The following is a 20313-nucleotide window of genomic DNA, read 5'->3' on the forward strand; positions in this document are numbered from 1 at the left end:
CCTTATTCCTTCAAACTAGCTCAAAGGCATTTGGGGAGAGATCTCTCAAAGAAGAGGCCTTTACTTGTCTACAGGGAGGAATTGCACTCAAAGGTCAGTGCCTAACCCTTCCTCCAATGTAGCTTCTTTCATTTTTTTAATGCATTGATCCTTAGAAGCATGTTCTAGGATTTGTATGTGATCTCTTTCACTTCTCTTATGTTTTTGTGATGCTTTATATCTAGTTTTGTAGTATTTTCCTTCTTTTAGATGTGCATAAGTATGCATGAAAAAAGTGCCAAAAACGGAACGAAATTGTGCATCTGCAGCACAAACGGTCAACCAGCCCATGCAGGCTGTCGATCGGCTTGCGCAGATTTGAAGAAGTAGCCGTTGTGGCTACAAGTGATCAAGCAACCCTCTGAATTTTCAATAAGCGGTAGACCACCAAATCCTGAGAGGTGCAAATTTTGCACCTTTTTTCCATTTTTCTTTGGGATTTTGCCTTACTTTTAATTTTTACACTTTCCTAAGTGTAGATCACTGTGTCTTGTGATGAAGTTACAAGGGTTTTTGTGATTTTTCCACAAAAAGAGTCAAATTTACATGAGATTAAACATGATCACTGATGTTTCTCTCAAAGTATTCAAAGGTTTCTTAAATTTTTTTCACAAAACCTTGGAGTCATGCACCCATGATGAGGCTTTTGGGTGTTCTCCAAGTCTTCAATTAGGACTTCAAGTCGGTTTTGTGGTTCTCCTTCCAAAAAACCACAAAATTTTAGAAGTTTTTACAAAATAGAAATCATTTCATGATGATCACTCACAAAGTAGCTTAAGGGTAGAAAAATGACTTTTCATGTACAAACTTGTTTTTTCAATCTCTATTTTATAGACAATCCACTAGAAAACTTATTTCTTAATCAAGAATATAACGTTTTTCAATGAAGGTTTCAAGATATAATCAAGGATTTCAAGTATCTTCAACAATGATTTTGTAAAATGATCCTCGAAATGATTGCTTTTCAAATTTAATTTTGAAAATTGTTTTCAAACTACAGATGGTTTGATTTGAGGATATGTAGGCAATCTACTTTGTAGATTCAATCATAACAAACAAAGAAAACTCAAATCCTCTTGCATTTCTCACTTGTTTGGTATGCATGTATACATTTTGTACGTTCTTGGTATTGTTTATTTTTTGTTTTGATTTAGCATCAAAATAGTAGGGCTTTCACGAGGTCTAGACCCCTGCATAAGCCCTATGAAAGCTTTTTCAAAAGGGGTGAAGGTTATGTATTTTTATAAAATTAACCATCTTGCATGGAATTGAATCACTAGTTAGAAAGATTTTAACTTGTATTCATGATTACTCGATATGGCTACATATATGTTCCCTTTGGTTAACATAGCTGCATATTTTGTTTAGTCGGGAAATTTTCATGTCATAGATATTCATCTCGTGAGGATGATGGTTTTACTTGGTATGACATAGCATGTGCATGTGTATCTATTGAATTGCTATTATGTAAAATAGCAGGCACTTTGTATACGGTTTGTGGCTATGATTTTGTGGGATTTGAGCAAATAAGGATTGTGTTTCCCTTGGGTGAAAGGCCCTTACTCAGGAGGGTATTTCTGCAGTAAGCGGTGGTTGGCCAAGCAGGAATTTGGCACTTGTTTGAGATAAAATGTACACTTAGTTGGGACGACACTGCTTTATTGAAATGTGTAAATGCATACTATTTGGCTGTTTTGAGATGGTAACTTTAGATGAACAGAGTGCTTAGAATAAAGAGTGTGTTCATGCATATTGCTTAGAATAAAGAGTGCGTTCATGCACCTTATGATTATGCATGGATATGAGAAGTCATATGTTAAACATATTAAAAACCTTATTTGAATAAGGGAGAATTGAGAATGTCTACTGAGCTTGTGATTTTTTTTATAGCAAAAGCAAATTCATTAATAAGAAGAGAATTTACAAGGGGAAGACAAGGCATCTCCCAAAAAAATCTGGAACAAACCCAGGAAAAACTAAAACATCAAAAAAACAGAAATCAATCCAACGATTTCTTCCAATCCCTACTCAAATTCTAAAAGCCAGCTTCTCCAAAAATTTCAAACCTGATACACCATAAAGAAGTCGAGAACTGAATCTTTTCTCACACCAAATACAAATTCAACTTCTTCCCTGAAAAAATACGCACATTAGGTTCCAATTAAAGGCCCCATAAGTTGCATACTTACTACACTTCCATAGAGCTCATGGTTGCTCACCCTATTCCTTGACAATTTTAGGTTCGAACTGAAGGAAAGTCCCACTTGTTAAGTTCTCCAAGAGACTGTCATTTTTTTATATGCATTATCGGTTGGCAGGAGATGATAGAGATACTAAGCAAGTATCTATTTGGCGGTTATGTATGTAGACTAGGACATGCAAAAAGTGTTCTATGTAACGTGCAGCCCAATGTAAAGAGCTTGTCACTGAAAGTAAAATGTTCTTAGTTGCTTTATGAAATATATGTATCATGTATTTTCAACAAATATTCACTCTTAATGGGTCTCAAACTTGTTTCAAATGATGTTTTGTATAACAACTTCATGCCAAGGCCTAGCACCTCCATCAGATTTTAGATGGAGTCACAGCCGGTCAAGTGCCATAAACAGGGGCATGACAGAACACAGACCACCCCCAGCACATCCTTAGGGATTGAGTTAATTCTATCCTTAAGAATCGAGTGAACTCCATCATTAAGAATTGAGAAAGCACCAACCTTAGGAATCAAACAAACCCCCATCAGCATCAGTTTTTCCTAATAACATTTGACTCCAAGATCGATTCTCATTACTCTTTTTACTATCAACTCCATCAATGCCTGACAGACGAGCTCACCAAAACATTGAACTCTTTCCCAAACCAAACCACCCAACACCTTTCGATCCTTCAGGGACAAAGAATATCTTTGCCTATCTACCCATGGCCTAATTATTCAAGGAATTTCCCTGCCCTCATCGCATGAACCACCATCCAATAATCAACAAAACACACCAGAGCTACGAAACTTCTTGCTTAAACTTCCAGCAATAGATGAGAATCCCTGTGAGAACCATTTAGCTGCAGCTGAAGAAAATAGATCCCACTGATTGCGATGCCGATTCTTTTCAAGAACAAACAAAAATCCAACCTTCCCTACTTTATCCAATCTCAGATCGAAGGGTTTCCATTCAATCTGGACTGATCAAATCTCCATCATCAATAACTAAGAGCGTCTCAATCAAGACAGTGAGGAGAGTAAGTGAAAGTCCTTCACGAGAGAGAGAGAGAGAGAGAACCATCACAAGTCTTCAGTTTAAACACTGCTATAGTTGTGGCTAGTAAGCATGCAGAGCCTTTGAGAGTTCCTCCTTTCACGTCATTGTTGGCTTTTGAGAGAAGAGATTTCGACAGCAGCCAAGCTCAAAGTTGAACAAAAGATGGGAAGCAGCGAGTCTTCAAGAAAGAGCGAGGGAGCTAGGGCTTCGAGCCTTCGGGAGAGAAGAGGCTTCAAGCATTCAATAGAGAAGGGGGTCATGAGTCTTGCTAGGGCTCTAATGAAGCTCCTGCTCAAGGCAAATATTTTTGGAGGGTCGCAAATCCCACTTGGGCTCCAACGAATCTCATAAACAATGGATAAGATGGACAAGCATCAGCTCTGATGAGCAAGCGAGTACTGATGAGTGCTGGTGACCGCTAATGTCAACGAAGAGGCAAACGCTGCGGCAAAGAGACTCTTAAGAGAGGAAATAATCATAAATTTGAGATACAAACTTCCAAGGACTCGAATGGTAAATCATTATTTACTCTTATTCATTTAGATATTTGGGATCCATGAAGAGTCAAAAATTCACTAATCATCAATATTTCATGTCCGGATAATTTTTTGCATATGAGCTAGATCTATCTATCAAAAAATAGGTCTGAATTTCTTAATGTATTTATTTAATTCTACAAAGAAATAAAAACTCAATTTGGCATTAGTGTTCAAATATTTCGATCTAATAATGCACTTGAATTTGTTCAAATTAGTCGTTTTGCTTGGCAAAAGATCACTCATCAAAAATAATGCACACGTTCTCCCTCAATAGAAAACAAGATGCCAAACATTGTTCTAGGGGGACAAACCCCCTTCTTTATCATGCGTCTTTTGTCTTTGAATGCTGATGTTTTATTCGTGTTCCAAATACGGGGCAAGACAAGTTCTCTCCTCGTGTTATTAAATGTGCATTTGTTGGGTCTCAAAGACAATATAGATGTTAGGAACAAGAAATATGTTGGCACAAATATTACCCTTTTTGAGGAGACACCTAATTTCTCTATTTTTGGGTCCTCATTGGATGAATCAATTTTGAGTCCATTAACAATTTCTAGTTCCCCTTTTTATGTGGATCCCCCAGCTCTTACCCTTATCCATCTGGAGAAAACTTCTACTCTTCTTCTCAATCCATCCAAAAAACCCATCCAAAGAAATAATTAAGGGTTTAGGAACGATCGAAAGCAGGCATAGACATCACTAGTTCACTACCCAAAAAGGAACCTCTAAATATGTCAAAATCCAATCTAAAGGCACGCTTCACCATAGAATCCAACTCCAAAGATCCATCCACACCCAACTTAATTCCAGCTATCATGCTTAAAAAGCTGTAAAATGGTAAGCACCCTTATTGCCTTGTATATGACTCCTAAAACTGGAAACTAATTTGAATTGTTTGCCTTCAGAAAGAAAGGCATTGCCCCTTAATCCCTAGTAGAGTTACTTTTCCAAACTTTAGCTCTTATTTGAATTAATGCTAATGATTTGTCAGAAGGAAGGCAGCCCTGTAAGGCTATTTATGCGCATCATGTATACAAGGTCTAGTGAAACAAGTGAGCATCTTTTTCCCCATTGTCAGGTGGCTAAGCAGATTTGGGATAATCTTTTCTCCACTTTTTGAAGTCATGGTAAAATGGTATTACCAAACATTCAATTTTTTTGTTGGTGCAATTTTGGGATTTAGGGAGGAGTAAGAAAGGGATGGTTTGGTGGAAGTGTGTCATGTTTGCTCTTTCTTGGACTTTTGTGGCTCAAAATGAATGCTAAGATTTTTAATGACAAATCAACTCTGTTTTTACCACTTCACTTAAAAGTTTAAGCAATTAGGTTGTGGGAAACAATGTCTATTAAGCCTTGACACTCCCCTGCAGATGTAAATTGCAAGTGGAGAGATGAACAAACAATAATTAACACCCATTACATGGAATGAGATAATTTTTAGCCAAACAATGTGGGCAACAAGACTAGGGCCCAGGAACTCCTTGCAACCATGGCTCTGATACCATGTTACAAATCTGAAATAAATTCAATATTTCAATGAAGAAATACAGCACCAAGAAGAAGACAAGATGAGAGGGGGAGAAAAAGAGAGACAAAGAGGCAAGAGGCAGCAATCAGCAGTCCGAGAGATGTACAGCTCCAGGTCTGCCCTCTATATATTAATAATAAAAAGATTAGAAGGACAAGAATGCCCTCCCTCAAACCACTTAATTACTAAAATAATATATTACCTTCTTACAAACTCCTTCTCATTTATTATGGGATAAAGATGTTTTCTTTGTTTCCTTCTGGGAACACTCTTTGGGGCTTTTTCAGGGAGTTTTGTTTTCTGATCTTCAGAAAGATTGGAGTGGGCCTTTATTGTAATTGTTTTTCTGGTTGTTTTAGTAGGATGCCTTATTCTGCATTCTTCGCAGGTCACTTTTTTTTTCTTTTAAAAAATCAACATAATAGCACTACTTTATGTTTTCAATACAACAATAGTTTATTATTACAAATATCATAATAATGTGATAATACCATATTTATAAGGTAAAACATATTATTATTCATTTTTAAAAAAATAATAGCATCGTTAATATATAATTTTATGCAATATAGAGCAATATCAATATGTTATAATATAATATAATAAACAGTGAAACATAGTATATTTTTATAGTATGATATAAAGTATATTATTGTATTATAATATAATATATAGATATTAACTGTTCAACCTCTTATAAGAGACTATAATCATCTCCCAACTACTTTTCCAAAATCTCTTATTTTTAAGTGGGCTTTGATAAGTATTTATGGTTACAACTATTTTTCCTATGGCAAACCAAACACTACTCATCTACTACAAGTATTTCTTATAAGTGATAAGTAGTATAAGTAGTTTATTAATGGTATAGAGCGGGAGCTTAGTTGGGATTGGCAGAGAATTCAAAAAGATAAAAGAATATCAAAACTTTATGCAATGCGTGATGTGTGAAAACTAGAAGGGAGGGAGGGAGGGGGGAGGAATGAGCAGGGGAAAGAGGCTACATAGGAATTCAAGGTTACCTGAAATCCAAAAACAGAAGAAAGCCACTCAAGAATATCATTGACAGACTTGTTACTTTCCTCGGACAATATTGATTTGTCATCATGGTTGTTGTGTCTTAAATGAATTCTTGGCATTGGAAGATTATCCACATTACGCAGAGCACAAAGAGCGGCTTTTATCTATTCAGGATGGAGAGAGAGAGAGAAAGAGAGACATCGCATCAGGTATTGAAAATAATAGTGCTACGAAGATAAACCAAAATAAGATTACTAGTGCAGCATTAGAAACCTCAGGAAGTTCCATAATTGCTGGCTTAGCCCCAACATCATACAATGGAAGAATGTTATAGTGTACATACTGTTCCCTTTTCCTCTCAACTTCATTGGCATATCTTTGTGTCTGCAAATAAATACGACAAGTACACTTGTTTAGTTTGTTGAATACCACAATACAAATGCGAACTAAAAAATTTTTCAAGCATAGCAAAATTGTAGAATTCAAACCTTCTCGTCAATTTTTGATGCTGGATGAACCACTGTTTTCAGCACATCATATAATACAGTTGCTATCTGATATATCTTAGCCATCTCCTCCCTTCGATAATTAGCAACAATGAAAACTATCAGTTACATAATCAATGCAACAGAAGCCCTGACTAAAATTTGGCACATCAGCAACATATAATCAAGCCTCACGGTTTTTTTGTATATTGTCCTTCTTTGATATTTTTCTCATAGAAATCCTGGTAAAACTTCTGGATTTCTCCACGATCAGATTTAGCCAGGATAGGCTTTGTTTGATGTTCTTCCTGCAGCCGAAAGCACATTGACATATTATTAATTAGAAATTTTAACATTTCAATCCTACGTAGATTTGTGTACGTTCATCTTGGTACTGACTTCCAAATATACTAATTTATATCGCAACATCCAGCATACAGAGTCAGATTATCTTTTACACAGCAAACACAGTAATCGTTCATCTGAAAAACCATAGTAATGTTATGGAAACTATGGTTTTGAATCAGCAAGAAACTCTAGTTGAACTGAATGCATGAATGTACTTTTTAATATTTTCAATGATGATTTTTCTTGGTTAAATGAATTTATTACATTCATTCATCATTATAATGATCTGAATGTTTGATTTTTTTGCGAATTTAGCTATGCAAATTTTATGAACCCTGAATACTATATATTGACCAGATGCACCATCTTCAATTTGTTTTAGTTCCAACTTCCAAATGATATGCAAAAATCAACTCCTTGGTGGAGGTTTCATTGAAATAGATAAGGCTACCAGTAATAAATTTGATATGCACTGGGATTGACAAAAAGTTAGGTGTGGAGAAGCGCATTTACCATCACAGGTGGAAGTAAGATGATGAGCACAAGGAACAGGGAGGCTTGAAGGGAGTGCATGATCTCTATTAGATTACCAACCAACCCTATCATAAGCCTGCTCGAAATCTAACTTGAACACAATGCCCTTCTGTCTATGATGAACATACTCTTATCATCTGATTAGCAACTATAGTAGCATCCACAATCTGCCCCCTCCCCTGCCCCAAGAAAACAAAAGCCATTTGAGAAATAGCTTAGGAAAGAAGTCAGCCTATTAGCAAGAACCTTAGCAATGATCTCATGCACACGGGATACAAAATTGATAGGCAAAAACTCAGAATCCTTGGTTGACCTACTTTTCTTAAGCACTAAGGTAGAATTGACACTCCTCCCCAACTTTCCATTTCCATGAAACTCATTTGGCCTTGGAGCCTTATCCCTCTCTAAACTAAACACTGCAGCCCTGACCTCCTCTTCCCCAAAAGGCCTCTCCAACCAAGACATATGTGTACTTGAAATAGGACTCCACTCCATCTCTCAATCAATAGCTTTCTATCTCTTCCTGAACACACAATTTTTAAAGAAATCAGTAGATTCTTCTGCTATCAACCTAACATCAGTTGCTACTTCTCCAGTTCTCGTCTCCATTTCTCTTACATAATTACGCCTCATTTGCCCATTCACCATCTTATGAAAGAACTTTACAATTCCCCTCGCCTACTAAAACATGGGTTTTTTGCCTCCATCTCCTGCACTCCTTCAACTAAATCCCTTGTCCCCCTCCTTTGTCACTATCTTGTCTACCACACTCATTTCACTCAAAATACTCACTTTTTGCACTCTTTAACATCTTCAAACACTTCTAAGTTCCACTTCGTTCAACACCTCTTTTAATTCCCTTAGGCTTCTTCATAAATCGGAAACCCTCCCAACCAACAGCATCACAACTACTCCAAGACTCCTTAATTAAACTATGAAATCCGTGATAATCCACTCACATATTCTCAAACTGAAAAGGAGTAGGACCCTACTTAACCTTTATAGACTCCAACCAAACAAGAAAATAATATGAAACATGCCTAGCTAGAATCTCAAGTAAGATTAGGAAACTCTTCACTCATCGCTAAAAAGAGAATCTAAAGTGAGATCAGGAAACTCATCACTAAAAATAAAGCAATCTAGCTGACCTCCCACCACCACCCACCCCCCCAACCCCCAAAAAAAATTAAATTAAATTAAAATAAAAAATTACTAACCAAGTACACATTCTACTAGGGAATCTCTCCATCCACACTCCCTAATGAACCCATCAAAAAACAGCATGCTGAAAGAAAATCTCCCACTTCTTTTCCGATGGGAATCTAACTACGTTAAAGTCACCCCAAATTGCCAACTAGGATAACACAACCCATACACAGCCCCTAACTCCTTCCAAAATTGGAACCCAATTGTAGGTCTAAAAGGGCCATAAACTGAGGTGAACCACCTCTTCCATGATGATTCATCCACATATTCTGAAAAAGAGTAGGATCCCATTTAACTTTTCTTGACAACCAAAGAGGAAAATGATTGGAAGCAGGTCTAGCTATAGTCTCTTGAGGTAGATCAGGAAACTCATCCACTGATCCATTGGTAAAAAGAAAGCAATCTAGCTGGCTAGCTACAGCACCCCCCTCCAGGCACCCAAAAAAAGAACTAAGTAAACAAAGCATTCTGCAAAGGAATATCTCTCAGTCCAAGCTCCCTAATGAACCTATCAAAAAATTTCCCAACAAGAATCTAACTTCATTAAAGTCAACCCCAATTACGCATCACCGATAACATGACCCATACCCCATCTCCAACAACACTAAAAAAGGGAAAAAAGAAGTAATAAACTCCACAAAAGTTGCCACATGAGTGTCCCACAGTAGTCAGGCACACTCAGACACAAAAGGAACCTAGAACCTACATTGGAGGCGAAGGCACGCACCTCACAAAGTTAAAGGCATAGATTTATTAAAGATCTTTGTAAAATTCCCTATATAATGGATTCTTGATTGTAAACTCACTAGCACTAATATTTGAAATTTAAAATATTAAAATATTAAATACTAGAACATAAATGGATACTACAATATGGATTTCCAACAATATGCAATTTTCATGCCATAAATTCCACAAGATAGAAGCAGAAATAAGCAGCAGGAAACATGGGGGAAAACAGAAAAAGCAGCAGTATCATAGCACCTCTGACTGAGAAATTCCAGGAAACAGCACTCAGTGTTCATGCCGGCAATTCCAGATAACAGAAACAGAAATGCCAAGAAAAAGTACTTCCACAAAAACAGCACAGTTTCCAAATAAAACAGCAAAAAAAATTTAAAAAAAAAGGGAAGAAAAAGAGCATTAAAAAGAGGGCTCAAAGCAGCTCTGACTGAGAGCAGCAGAGCAGTTCAGAAGAAGAAGAAAAGAAGACTCTGAGTTGGCTTTCGATCAGAGCTTGAGAGTTTATTTCAGCACTGCCTGCATAATGAGATGCTGAGAAATTTCCTCTGTTTTTTTTCCCCTAAAGGATGCTGAATTGCTGAGAGTTGAAAGACATCTAATGCAAGACAAAATAACAAATTATCTTGTTCTTTTTCACTTTTTCTATAATCATACACACAAATCAGATTGCTGAGATTAAACTAGGAGGGACAAACCAAACAAACTATAAGGTAAACATGCATGGACCGCACCTCACAGCGCCTCAGTGCACCTCTTGAAGATCGCCTCACCTCAGCTCCTACGAGGCACTAGTCTCATCACCCCTGTGTGCCTTGCACCTAGGCACAACCTGAGGGGCATCTTTGACTATCTGGCCAAAATAGCCCATCAAATACCCCCAGATGTCCCTTGTGAAGACAAAGGCCAATCTTTTCATCTACCTGGCCAGATCTCCCTAATAATACCCCCATCTACATAATTCTTAGTTTTCCTGTAAAAGTAAAATATCACAAGAGTATCTAGACACTAGATCCCAAACAAAACCCCTTTATCACATTCTCCTAACCTTATAACATTCCAACTTGTTGACCCCATACTTAACAATATTACCCCTTTTACCCTTCCATCCTCGTCTTCCCCACCCCCCCACCTTCTGCCCAAAAAAAAGAAAAAGTTAATTGACTTTTCTAAATTTTTCAACATTTCCTGAACTCCTATTCCCCCTCGTAAATCCTCAGAGAAACAGGGACTCTAACCTCCTTCTCAACAGGACCCAACAATTTGATCCCCACCTCCTCCAAGAAGTCACGCAGATCTTGATTCTCTCTAAAACCCCAAAAGGACAAATGGAAATATGCCCCCACCCCAGCTCCCTCCCTCTTGCAGAAAGAAATATTTAATAGTTTAGGCACTGTTGCTGCCAAGAATCGTACGGCTTTTGTTAAATCGTCCTTCAACCATGACCACCTGAAAAGAATCAAATAATAATGGCTTGGAGGACCCGGGGTGTACTCCGGGGGATCACTCCAATGCCTAAGTTAGGGAATGGGAGGTTCAAATATTCGAGAGTGTTGGGAAGGCAACTGATACACCCAAAATTGATAGGAATGCTCATGGAGTCAAACAATTACAAGACCAACACTTGATGTCTCACGTAACCGCCCTTAATTTACCTGTAATCCCCCTAAGCATAATGGTATGGTTACAAGAGCTACTATTGATATATTGCATAACCTCCCTTAAGTTACCTTAACCCCCCTAAATAAAATGACACTCTCATAAATGTCAAGTTGAAGGAGGGTTTGCCTCCACCGCTATAAAAAGGGATCCTAAGAGGAGGTAAGGTATCACACTCATACTCACTCTTTCTACTATTGCAATTCAAAGTCTCTCATTAGTCCCTTACTTAGGCATCGGAGTGGTCCCCCGGGATACACCCCAGGTCCTCCAAGCCATTCTTATTTGATCTTTTTCAAGAAGTTGTTGTCGAGGAACGATTCATAAAGGTCATTTGATTTTCAGCCAGTAACAGGCACATTACTTGGAATGAGAAGAATGCCTTCAAAAGGCTTAGAAACTACTTGAGCTGTTTTAGCTGAGATCACTTGAGATTTCCCCAAGACTATCGAAGCTGATTTCAGGATTATTATATGCAGAATCTGAGTTGAATGGAACAATAGCCAAAGTTCCTTCTTCAACTACAGTGTTTTGATTCTTTTGAAGGCCAGCAGCTTCCTTCAAATGGCAAACACCAACCTGTATATTCTCGGAGTTCCTTCCAATATTCAAGCCTGCAATTCAAAGCCTCTCATTAGTCCCTTACTTAGGCATCGGAGTGGTCCCCCGGGATACACCCCAGGTCCTCCAAGCCATTCTTATTTGATCTTTTTCAAGAAGTTGTTGTCGAGAAACGATTCATAAAGGTCATTTGATTTTCAGCCAGTAACAGGCACATTACTTGGAATGAGAAGAATGCCTTCAAAAGGCTTAGAAACTACTTGAGCTGTTTTAGCTGAGATCACTTGAGATTTCCCCAAGACTATCGAAGCTGATTTCAGGATTACTATATGCAGAATCTGAGTTGAATGGAACAATAGCCAAAGTTCCTTCTTCAACTACAGTGTTTTGATTCTTTTGAAGGCCAGCAGCTTCCTTCAAATGGCAAACACCAACCTGTATATTCTCGGAGTTCCTTCCAATATTCAAGCCCCCCCCCCCCCTCTTTTCTTTCTGAATAACTCACATTCCCCAAGTCCACAGTGCCCAAGCAGCTGAGCTTGAGGCCTCATTTCTTCAATATTTCATTACTGTCAAATCCACCAAATTCATCCTGAATCCATGTGTTTCAATTGACTGTTCCAGCTGTAATCCTCTCTCAGATTTACTTAGATTATCATACAAATCTCCCTCCTTCTCACTGAACACTGGGGACAATGAGGAACTAAACCCACCATCCCCCAACATCACATCCTTTCCCTTTACATTCATCTCATCTTTCTCTTTCCCTATTTAATCTGTCGTCTCATGTTCCTTATTTGTTTTGTTATAATGATTTGAAAATTCAAAGCCACACCCACCTCATCTCAGATAATCCCCCCCCCCCCCCAAAAAACCCTACAGGGTCCCTTGTGGCAAGTCTATTTTTGGCATTTCATCAGTGAAAACAGAAATATCACGATTAATCTCCCCTTTCTTTTCTAGATCTTGACTCATAAACTCTCGAGCCTTTCCCTGCAACTTGTTGCCTACATCCTCCCCTCTTCAACTGTCCCTTGCGTTGTCTTCTTTCATCCCTCTGCAGCCCATCTTCAATTTGGACCTCAACTTTCCCTTCTCCTTTTCATCATAAGAATCACTTTTGTTGGGCATCAATTTAGTTAAGTATTGTTGAACTTTTGCAAATGCTGCGCTGACTTAATAAAACCTCCATTAGGCCCAAAATCCCCTGTTCATCTTCTCAAACCTTGGGCCATGTCCACAAACTTTAACAGACCCATTTTGTACAGGCCCATTCAAGTTGCTTTGATACCCCAGCCCACCATCTCCCCTCCCTTTCCTTCAGCACATCTCAGAAAAAATTCAAATGGAGATTTTTCTGAGATTCTTGCTGTGCAAATCTCCCATTCCAACTGTAAATCTCCAGCACAACTCTCTTCTAAAACCCACCAGTTCCAGCCAAATTTTACAGCGAGGCTCCCATCCCTCTTGAATTGAACCCCTGGTTGCAGAATATCAGTATATCAATGTTTTTTCCTTATTCTCTGAAACACCAAAAGTTTCGTTTGAGCTTCCATTATATTCAAGGAACCACAGTCACTGCATTTCAAGCATCTTTCCCCCTGCCAAATTACAGTCTTGACCTTTCATAGTTTCATCCAAGACTAAAAAATTTCACTGCCCAGTTGCTTCTTCCCCATCAGGAATGCTCAGTGAAAACCTTCTGCCTGAATTTAAAAAATTCTCAATAGATACTAATTTCCCTAATTTATCATCAAAAAATCACATTAGGATGAACCCATTTTGAAATCTCAACTTCTTAAGCCATGGGTAATCTGATTTTTCTTACCAGAACTGCTGAAGTTGATTTAATACCCATATATACTTGTCATATTACCACTTTACCTAAAAGCTTAAGCTATTGGGCAATGGGCCAACATTGTATACCAAGCTTTAACACTCCCCTGCACGTGCAGCCCGATTGCACATGAAGAGATGAACACACGATAAATAACACCCACTACAGAAAATACAATAATTTTTTAAACAATAAACAACTAATGTGGGCAACAAGCCATAACCCTGGACCTCCTGCAGCCCTGCTAACCAGCTCAGATATCATGTTAAGACTACAACTTAAGCTTAAGCTATTAGGTTGTGGACCAACATTGTATATCAAGCTTTAACAATACGCATCATCCCTTATCAAGAGAGATGACCTTCCTCCAGATTTTTCCATGATTTTCAACATAGTCGACCCATTTCGTTTCTCAAAATAGAAAGTTTTCCTGCCTGCTTTGATGAGGCATGAGAAGGCCATGAATTCAGTTATATTCTCATAACACCCTCAATTGTTAAATGTAATGGCTAAAACAATTCCACCCCAGAAAAAGTCACCTGCAGAGCTTTCTCTTTATCCCACCTCAATTTCATGGAAGTAACCTACAGAACATTGAAGCTTCAAGATGGTTGTTCACCATCTTGACAGGGAGTGATCAACATACAATTATACGAAACTCAATAAGTGATCTGCATTCTGCATGGATCTATTCCATTCCAACCAAACAATTCCAAGAAGCATTTTAATACCACAGTTGGAACAAGTAAAATATTTTTTTCCCATCCTTGTTCCACATACCAAAGCTATCCACACTCTAGTTAACAGTGGTGGCCTGATGCAAAATATCAGAGATTGTATCTCATCTTTCCCAAATCGCAAAAATTAAATCCTGCATACAGGTACCAGAGCGATCTGGGCTCTAGGCAACCCTAGTGCAAATCAAAGCATAAAAGTCAAGGGAATAACCATGCTTTAAGTGCATTCATGCTTAATTAGTAATTGGAAAGAGAAAACAAGGAATAGGATCCCACAACCATCCAATTTTTTCCATACAGTTCTCATACGAACCTCATTTATTTATCAGATGAAAACAGAAAACATAAGACAAGGATAGGACTCCACAATTATCCAACTAATGTTCCATACAATTCTCACTAGGGGTGTACAAAAATTATTGAAAAACTGAAAACCAGACCGAAAACGACCTTAAACATATTTTGGTTTGGTCTTTCGGTTTGCAGCTTCGGTATCGGTTTTGAAAGATAAAAAAATTTCTGTTTCAGTTGTGGTCCAAAACAGAACCAAAAAAACCAAAAAACAAAAACCAAATTAAAAAATTATAATTGTATAATTTTATACTAATATTTATAGTTGTTGTACACTCATATTTACAATTATTTAATATTTTAATAACAAATTAAAATGCCTAATGCCCTTAATAATAAAATACTACAGCAGCACCATCAATTTATAGTGAATTAATATAAGAATCCTGGGGTGGCAATGTGGCATTATATAGTGCTGGTGTGGCTGCCCCAGCTGCAAGGTTGTCAATGTGGGACAATCACAAATAGCTGCTGTCTGATTCTCTCAAGCAAAATGGGAAGGTTGTGTTGCATGCTTGCACTGGTCCTGCTGCCTGCCTGCCCTGCCTTCCAAACACACCATTTTTGTCCCACATTGATTGCACATGGGAAGGGAATAAGTTTCCCTTCCTATGAATACCAACTCCCCCACTTCAGCTTTACAAACCCAGCCCATATTTTGGGCTTGTGCTGCAGGCCCATGTAGGCCAATGGCCCTCTGTTCATTTATTCAAAGTTTATTATAGTTCAAAAATTTTTTAAACCAATTCCTAACCGAACCGAACTCGAAAAACGGTGGTTTGGTTTTTTATGAACCAATGATTTACAGTTCAATGTCAGTTCATGAAATTTCAAAACCTAAAATTTTGGTTCTCTATTCAGTTTTACCAATAACCGAACCAAATAAAACCAATTACACCCCTAATTCTCCCACACCAATTAATAATATCAACTAAATGTATGAATTAAACATCATGAATTAACAAGAACATCAACAAAGGAAAAATAGTCTTTTGTAAAGAAAGTATCACACATACCATTTCAAGCCTATTTAACAAGTAAGTCTTAAACTGCCTGACACTTCGTCCATGCGATGTTGGATCCATCCTATGTGCTTTCTCAAATGCATTAAAGCGGCCTAGTTGAACAAAAACAAGTAACATTATAATAAATTTCTGCCTACAAGAGTGTACAAAGTAGCTTCTACCAAGCAAAAGTCATGTCCATTCAGTGAGAAAACATAATAATAGAAGGCTTGGCATGCATAATGTGTTAAATATGCTAAATAATCATGGGAACTGGGAAAGATTGGGGACTAACAGATCATTGTCCAAAGATTAGTAGCATCACGGCATTTTAAATAATATGAAGTAGTCTACAACAACAACAAGCCTTTAGTCCCACTAGGTAAGGTCAGCTACATGATTCATCCGATCAAGGGTGTTTTCCTCTATTAGATTAAGGGTCATTAAATCCTTCCTCACTACCACACTCCAAATTATTTTAGGTCTACTCCTACTCCTTTTTCATACCAAAAACAATAACAAACTCATTCCTCCTCATAGGTACTCTACTAAGCCTACACTTCAAATGCCCAAACCATCTAAGCTACCCCTCCTTTGTCTTGTCTTCAATCGGTGTTATGCTTAAATTATTGCTTATATGCTCAATTTTTACTTTATTGTTTAATCATATACCACTCATCCACCTTAATGTTCACATCTCAGCAACTTCTACTTTTTGTACATATTTCTTAGTTGCTCAACATTCTGAACCATAAAACATAGCCGGCCTTATAGCCGTCTTATAAAACTTTTCTTTTAATTTTAAGCGTATTCTACGATCACACAGCACACTTGATGCACTCCTCCATTTTACCCAACCGGTTTTAATTCTATGTACTATGTTTTCTTCAATTTCCTTTTCTGCTTGCATGATAGATCCAATATATCTAAATCTATTAGTGCTATTAATCTCTTGATTATCAAGTTTAATCTTCTCTATACTACTACTCCTTACATTACTAAAATTACATTTCATATATTCTGTCTTTTTCCTACCTACCCTAAACCCTTTAGACTCTAATGTTCTAGCTTAGATTTCACTCCGCTCCTACTATCATCAATCAACATGATATCATCTGCAAACAACATACACAAAGGGAGCTTTTCGTTTGCAAAATCTACAGTATGCAGCTTTTGTCCTACAGTTACTTTTTTAAGTTTGTTATGTATGAACTACAACTATGATACAATTGTATTATTCTATGTTTCGTATTCCATCCTTACTTCCTAAGTAATAATTCAAAACATACTATACTTGATCCGACACAGCGGTTCAAGCAAAACACAACCCAAAGTGGCGTCCAAACTAAGCCTACCCCCCTAAGAACTGCATAAGTCTTAAGTAGCATACCTCATGCCCATACTCATACCATGACCTGAAATGCACCACATTTGGGGTAACTGTGTACTATACACTTATACTGCTACCTACTTTTTTAACTAGTTAGACAAAATATGTTTGAACAAGTGCCACAAATTGAATTGAGATAAAATTGGGTGGCGTATTTAGAAATCTAGCCAAAATAACAAATGTATTTGTTTAAACGTGCTGAAAAGTCAGCCAATAACATTTCTTTCAATAGTTCACAAAATTAGTTGCCACTTGGAGAAACTTGGCTGTGGTTTGGGGGGAAATCATTTTAACACTGTAACTATTACAGCATAAAAATTTGTCAAAAGACAGAAGTTTTGCAAACTCAACCAAATAATATTTTTAAAATATCTTGATTAACAAATCAAGGACAAATTCAAGAACTTAAAAAAGAGCAAACACAGGAAGCAATGAAAAGGGGGAAAATGTGTACTTGTAAATTGAAATTTATGCATTTAATTAGCCTCCAATTCGTAATGACGACTAAATCTAGCACAATCCAAGCATTTTGGGGCATAAATAGTAAGTTATAACCACTGCAAAAGTAATTATTTTCATTTTCACAAATCACTCCACATCCCAAATTATTTGAAGGGAAACAAAAAAACGGAGACTTGTATCACAATGTTAGTGCACAAATGTCAAAAAAATAAGATAAGAGAAACTCACAGAGGTAAGCAACCCTTTTATTTTCTCTTTCTACATCGTTGGCAACACGAAGAATTGGGGCAATGGCAGTGGCGAGGGACGACGGCACGAGCTCGCTGTCGACCAAGGGGACCTCGTCGGGCGGAGCATCAACCATCGTGGGCAATCTGGTCATCTTCCGGGAGAGCGATCTGGGAGGGCCCGTTTCGTTCTTAGTCCCACTGGAGCTCGCCATTTCTGCCAAATCCAATGGCAGCAACGGCAGCAACCAAAACGGGTATTGTCTTCTCCGTCAAGATTTAGTTTGTGCAGGCGAAGTAGAGGGCAATGGTGGGAAGAGCTGGTCATCCTTATGAAGAAGAAAAGGGTTTGATTCAGATTCTTTGTTTACTCAGGTGGGGCAAGCTGGGTTACTTTGGATTACTCTACGAAGAAGAAAAGAATTAGAGAAACTCAATGAACAAAAGGGAAGAAAGCGAAAAGTGTCTGCATCGAACTCCACTGCCCTCCCCAAGCTCCGCTTTTATTTTATTGCTGCCTCGGTGGTGCTTTTGAACTTTCAAGACGCCAATACCCGCGCCATTTGTCATGCGCCCTTTTCCCTTTTTATCCCGTGCCATGTCTAAACGGCTGAAACTCGAGTTTTCTTTTTCTTTTTTTTTGGATTTGCAGTGTTATTTGAGTTTTTTCCGATTTTAATTTTATTTTATCTAAAATTATTTAAAAACAATTCGAAGGGAACTTTATTTCTCAAATTGATGTGTCCTAAAATGAGTTTAATGGTATAGCTTTTTTTAAATAAAAGACGCTAGATCATCCAGTGTTTTTTGTTAAAAAATGCTTGATGAAACAACATTTTTTAATCTGGACAAGCTCTCTCGTCGGTTGTTGTGTGGCGGTTAATAGCATTTTATGCTCGCTTAAATCTCGTCTTCCTCCTTCCTCTCTGTCCGCAATTCGCAGAAGGTTTTCAGCTGAGAGAGCCGAGAGGGCCAAGGGACACTGACAGAGGTACTTGCCATTTTTGCAGGTGAACGTTGTGGTTCGAATTGAACAATTCAAACATTCTACCACAAGGTACAAGTGAACATTACGGAACATTGAGATAATTGCTCAGCTGAGCATCAAGTGCTGATAGAGTGCTCAGGGGAATTCAATATTCATTTAATTTCTCCTTCATACATTCCGTCGTGCTATTGCATTGCTTTTATAGACATATTCTAGAGCTAACAACTTTCCACACAATCAGGATCAATGGACACATGTCCGACCATAAATGATCTTTTACTTCTAGAAGAATCTGGTAATCGTCCTAGTCGAGAGTCTATAGAGTCAAAGGAGGGTGAATTGACTCTATTCACGTATTTTCAATTATCTCTACAAAACAAAAATCCTTGTCAAGATTCAAGCAATTATATCACAATATAAGGAATGTAAATCATGCACAAGACAAATAATAAAGAGTATAGGGAGAGAAAGATTAACACCAGAGTTTTAACGTGGTTCGACACCAAACTTACGTCCACGCCTTAACAACAAGCCAAGGATTCCACAATCCACTATAAAACTCTTTCACCGGCGGAGCAAGCCTTACAACTCAGGTACCAAACCCTACACTCTAGAACAAATCCCTACCATACTCACCAAGAGCCACAAGGATCGCCAATATGCCTTGCAAGTCGGTTCACCAAGAATCTTCACCAAACGGTTCACAAAGAACCTTTTACAAGAAGATGAAATACAAATGATGCTCCTTTAATTTGAGTTGATACAAAACAATCCTCACACTACTCTCTCAAGGAATGATTCAAACAAGATAAGAGAGCAAGAGAGTTTGAGTACTTGTGAATGAATGACAAAGATGCAAAGTGTTTAGGTTTTGTATAAAATGATATTTTTCACTATATCTTGTAATAATAATCAAAATCATACTAAACAAGTCTATGGACTAGTATTTATAGCCAAGAACCCTTACTAGCTGTTATTGGACCGTTGGGAGCAATTTCCAAATGAAACTAGTCGTTGGTGTGCTGTTCACGATGCATCTCATCGCCTAGTCTACCCTACTCGTCAACTAGTGGCCCGACTCGTCGACTAGTGGCCCCCACTCGTTGACTAGTGTCCCAAATCAGAAAAAGTCATCAACATAAAGGTTGTGATATTTCTTCTTAGCTTTCCATAGACACTAAGATCGTCATTTTTGGACTTTTCTAGCAAAAGTTATGCCCCAAATACCAAAGGGTGTTCTTGAAATTTGATGGGTGCATAATTGAGGTTTTAAACCCAACCAGGACAAAATTTTGTAAAAGATTATAAGACTAATATAATTTAAAACTTGTCTTTATGAAATTTATTTTGAATAGAAGATATCTTATTTATGAAAACATATTTGAAATCTCATTTTGATATCT

General features: G+C 37.7%; 1 protein-coding gene across 2 annotated transcripts in view; it reads right to left on the reverse strand.

Moving 5' to 3' along the window:
- The window catches only part of LOC131149522 (callose synthase 7), a 98205-nt gene extending 79811 nt beyond the window's left edge, over positions 1-18394 (reverse strand). For both annotated transcript variants that reach the window (XM_058100042.1, XM_058100041.1), the window contains exons 1-6: positions 17924-18394; positions 15856-15956; positions 7061-7173; positions 6869-6959; positions 6654-6764; positions 6383-6544 (exon numbers count right to left, since the gene is read on the reverse strand). In XM_058100042.1, the coding sequence (XP_057956025.1) occupies positions 6383-6544; positions 6654-6764; positions 6869-6959; positions 7061-7173; positions 15856-15956; positions 17924-18137 (792 nt within the window). In that variant the 5' untranslated portion in view covers positions 18138-18394. The remainder of the gene's footprint in view (positions 1-6382; positions 6545-6653; positions 6765-6868; positions 6960-7060; positions 7174-15855; positions 15957-17923) is intronic.
- Between the last annotated feature and the right edge of the window lie 1919 nt (positions 18395-20313).

The sequence above is a fragment of the Malania oleifera genome, chromosome 2 (genome assembly GCF_029873635.1).
Source record: "Malania oleifera isolate guangnan ecotype guangnan chromosome 2, ASM2987363v1, whole genome shotgun sequence".
Classification (NCBI taxonomy): domain Eukaryota; kingdom Viridiplantae; phylum Streptophyta; class Magnoliopsida; order Santalales; family Ximeniaceae; genus Malania; species Malania oleifera.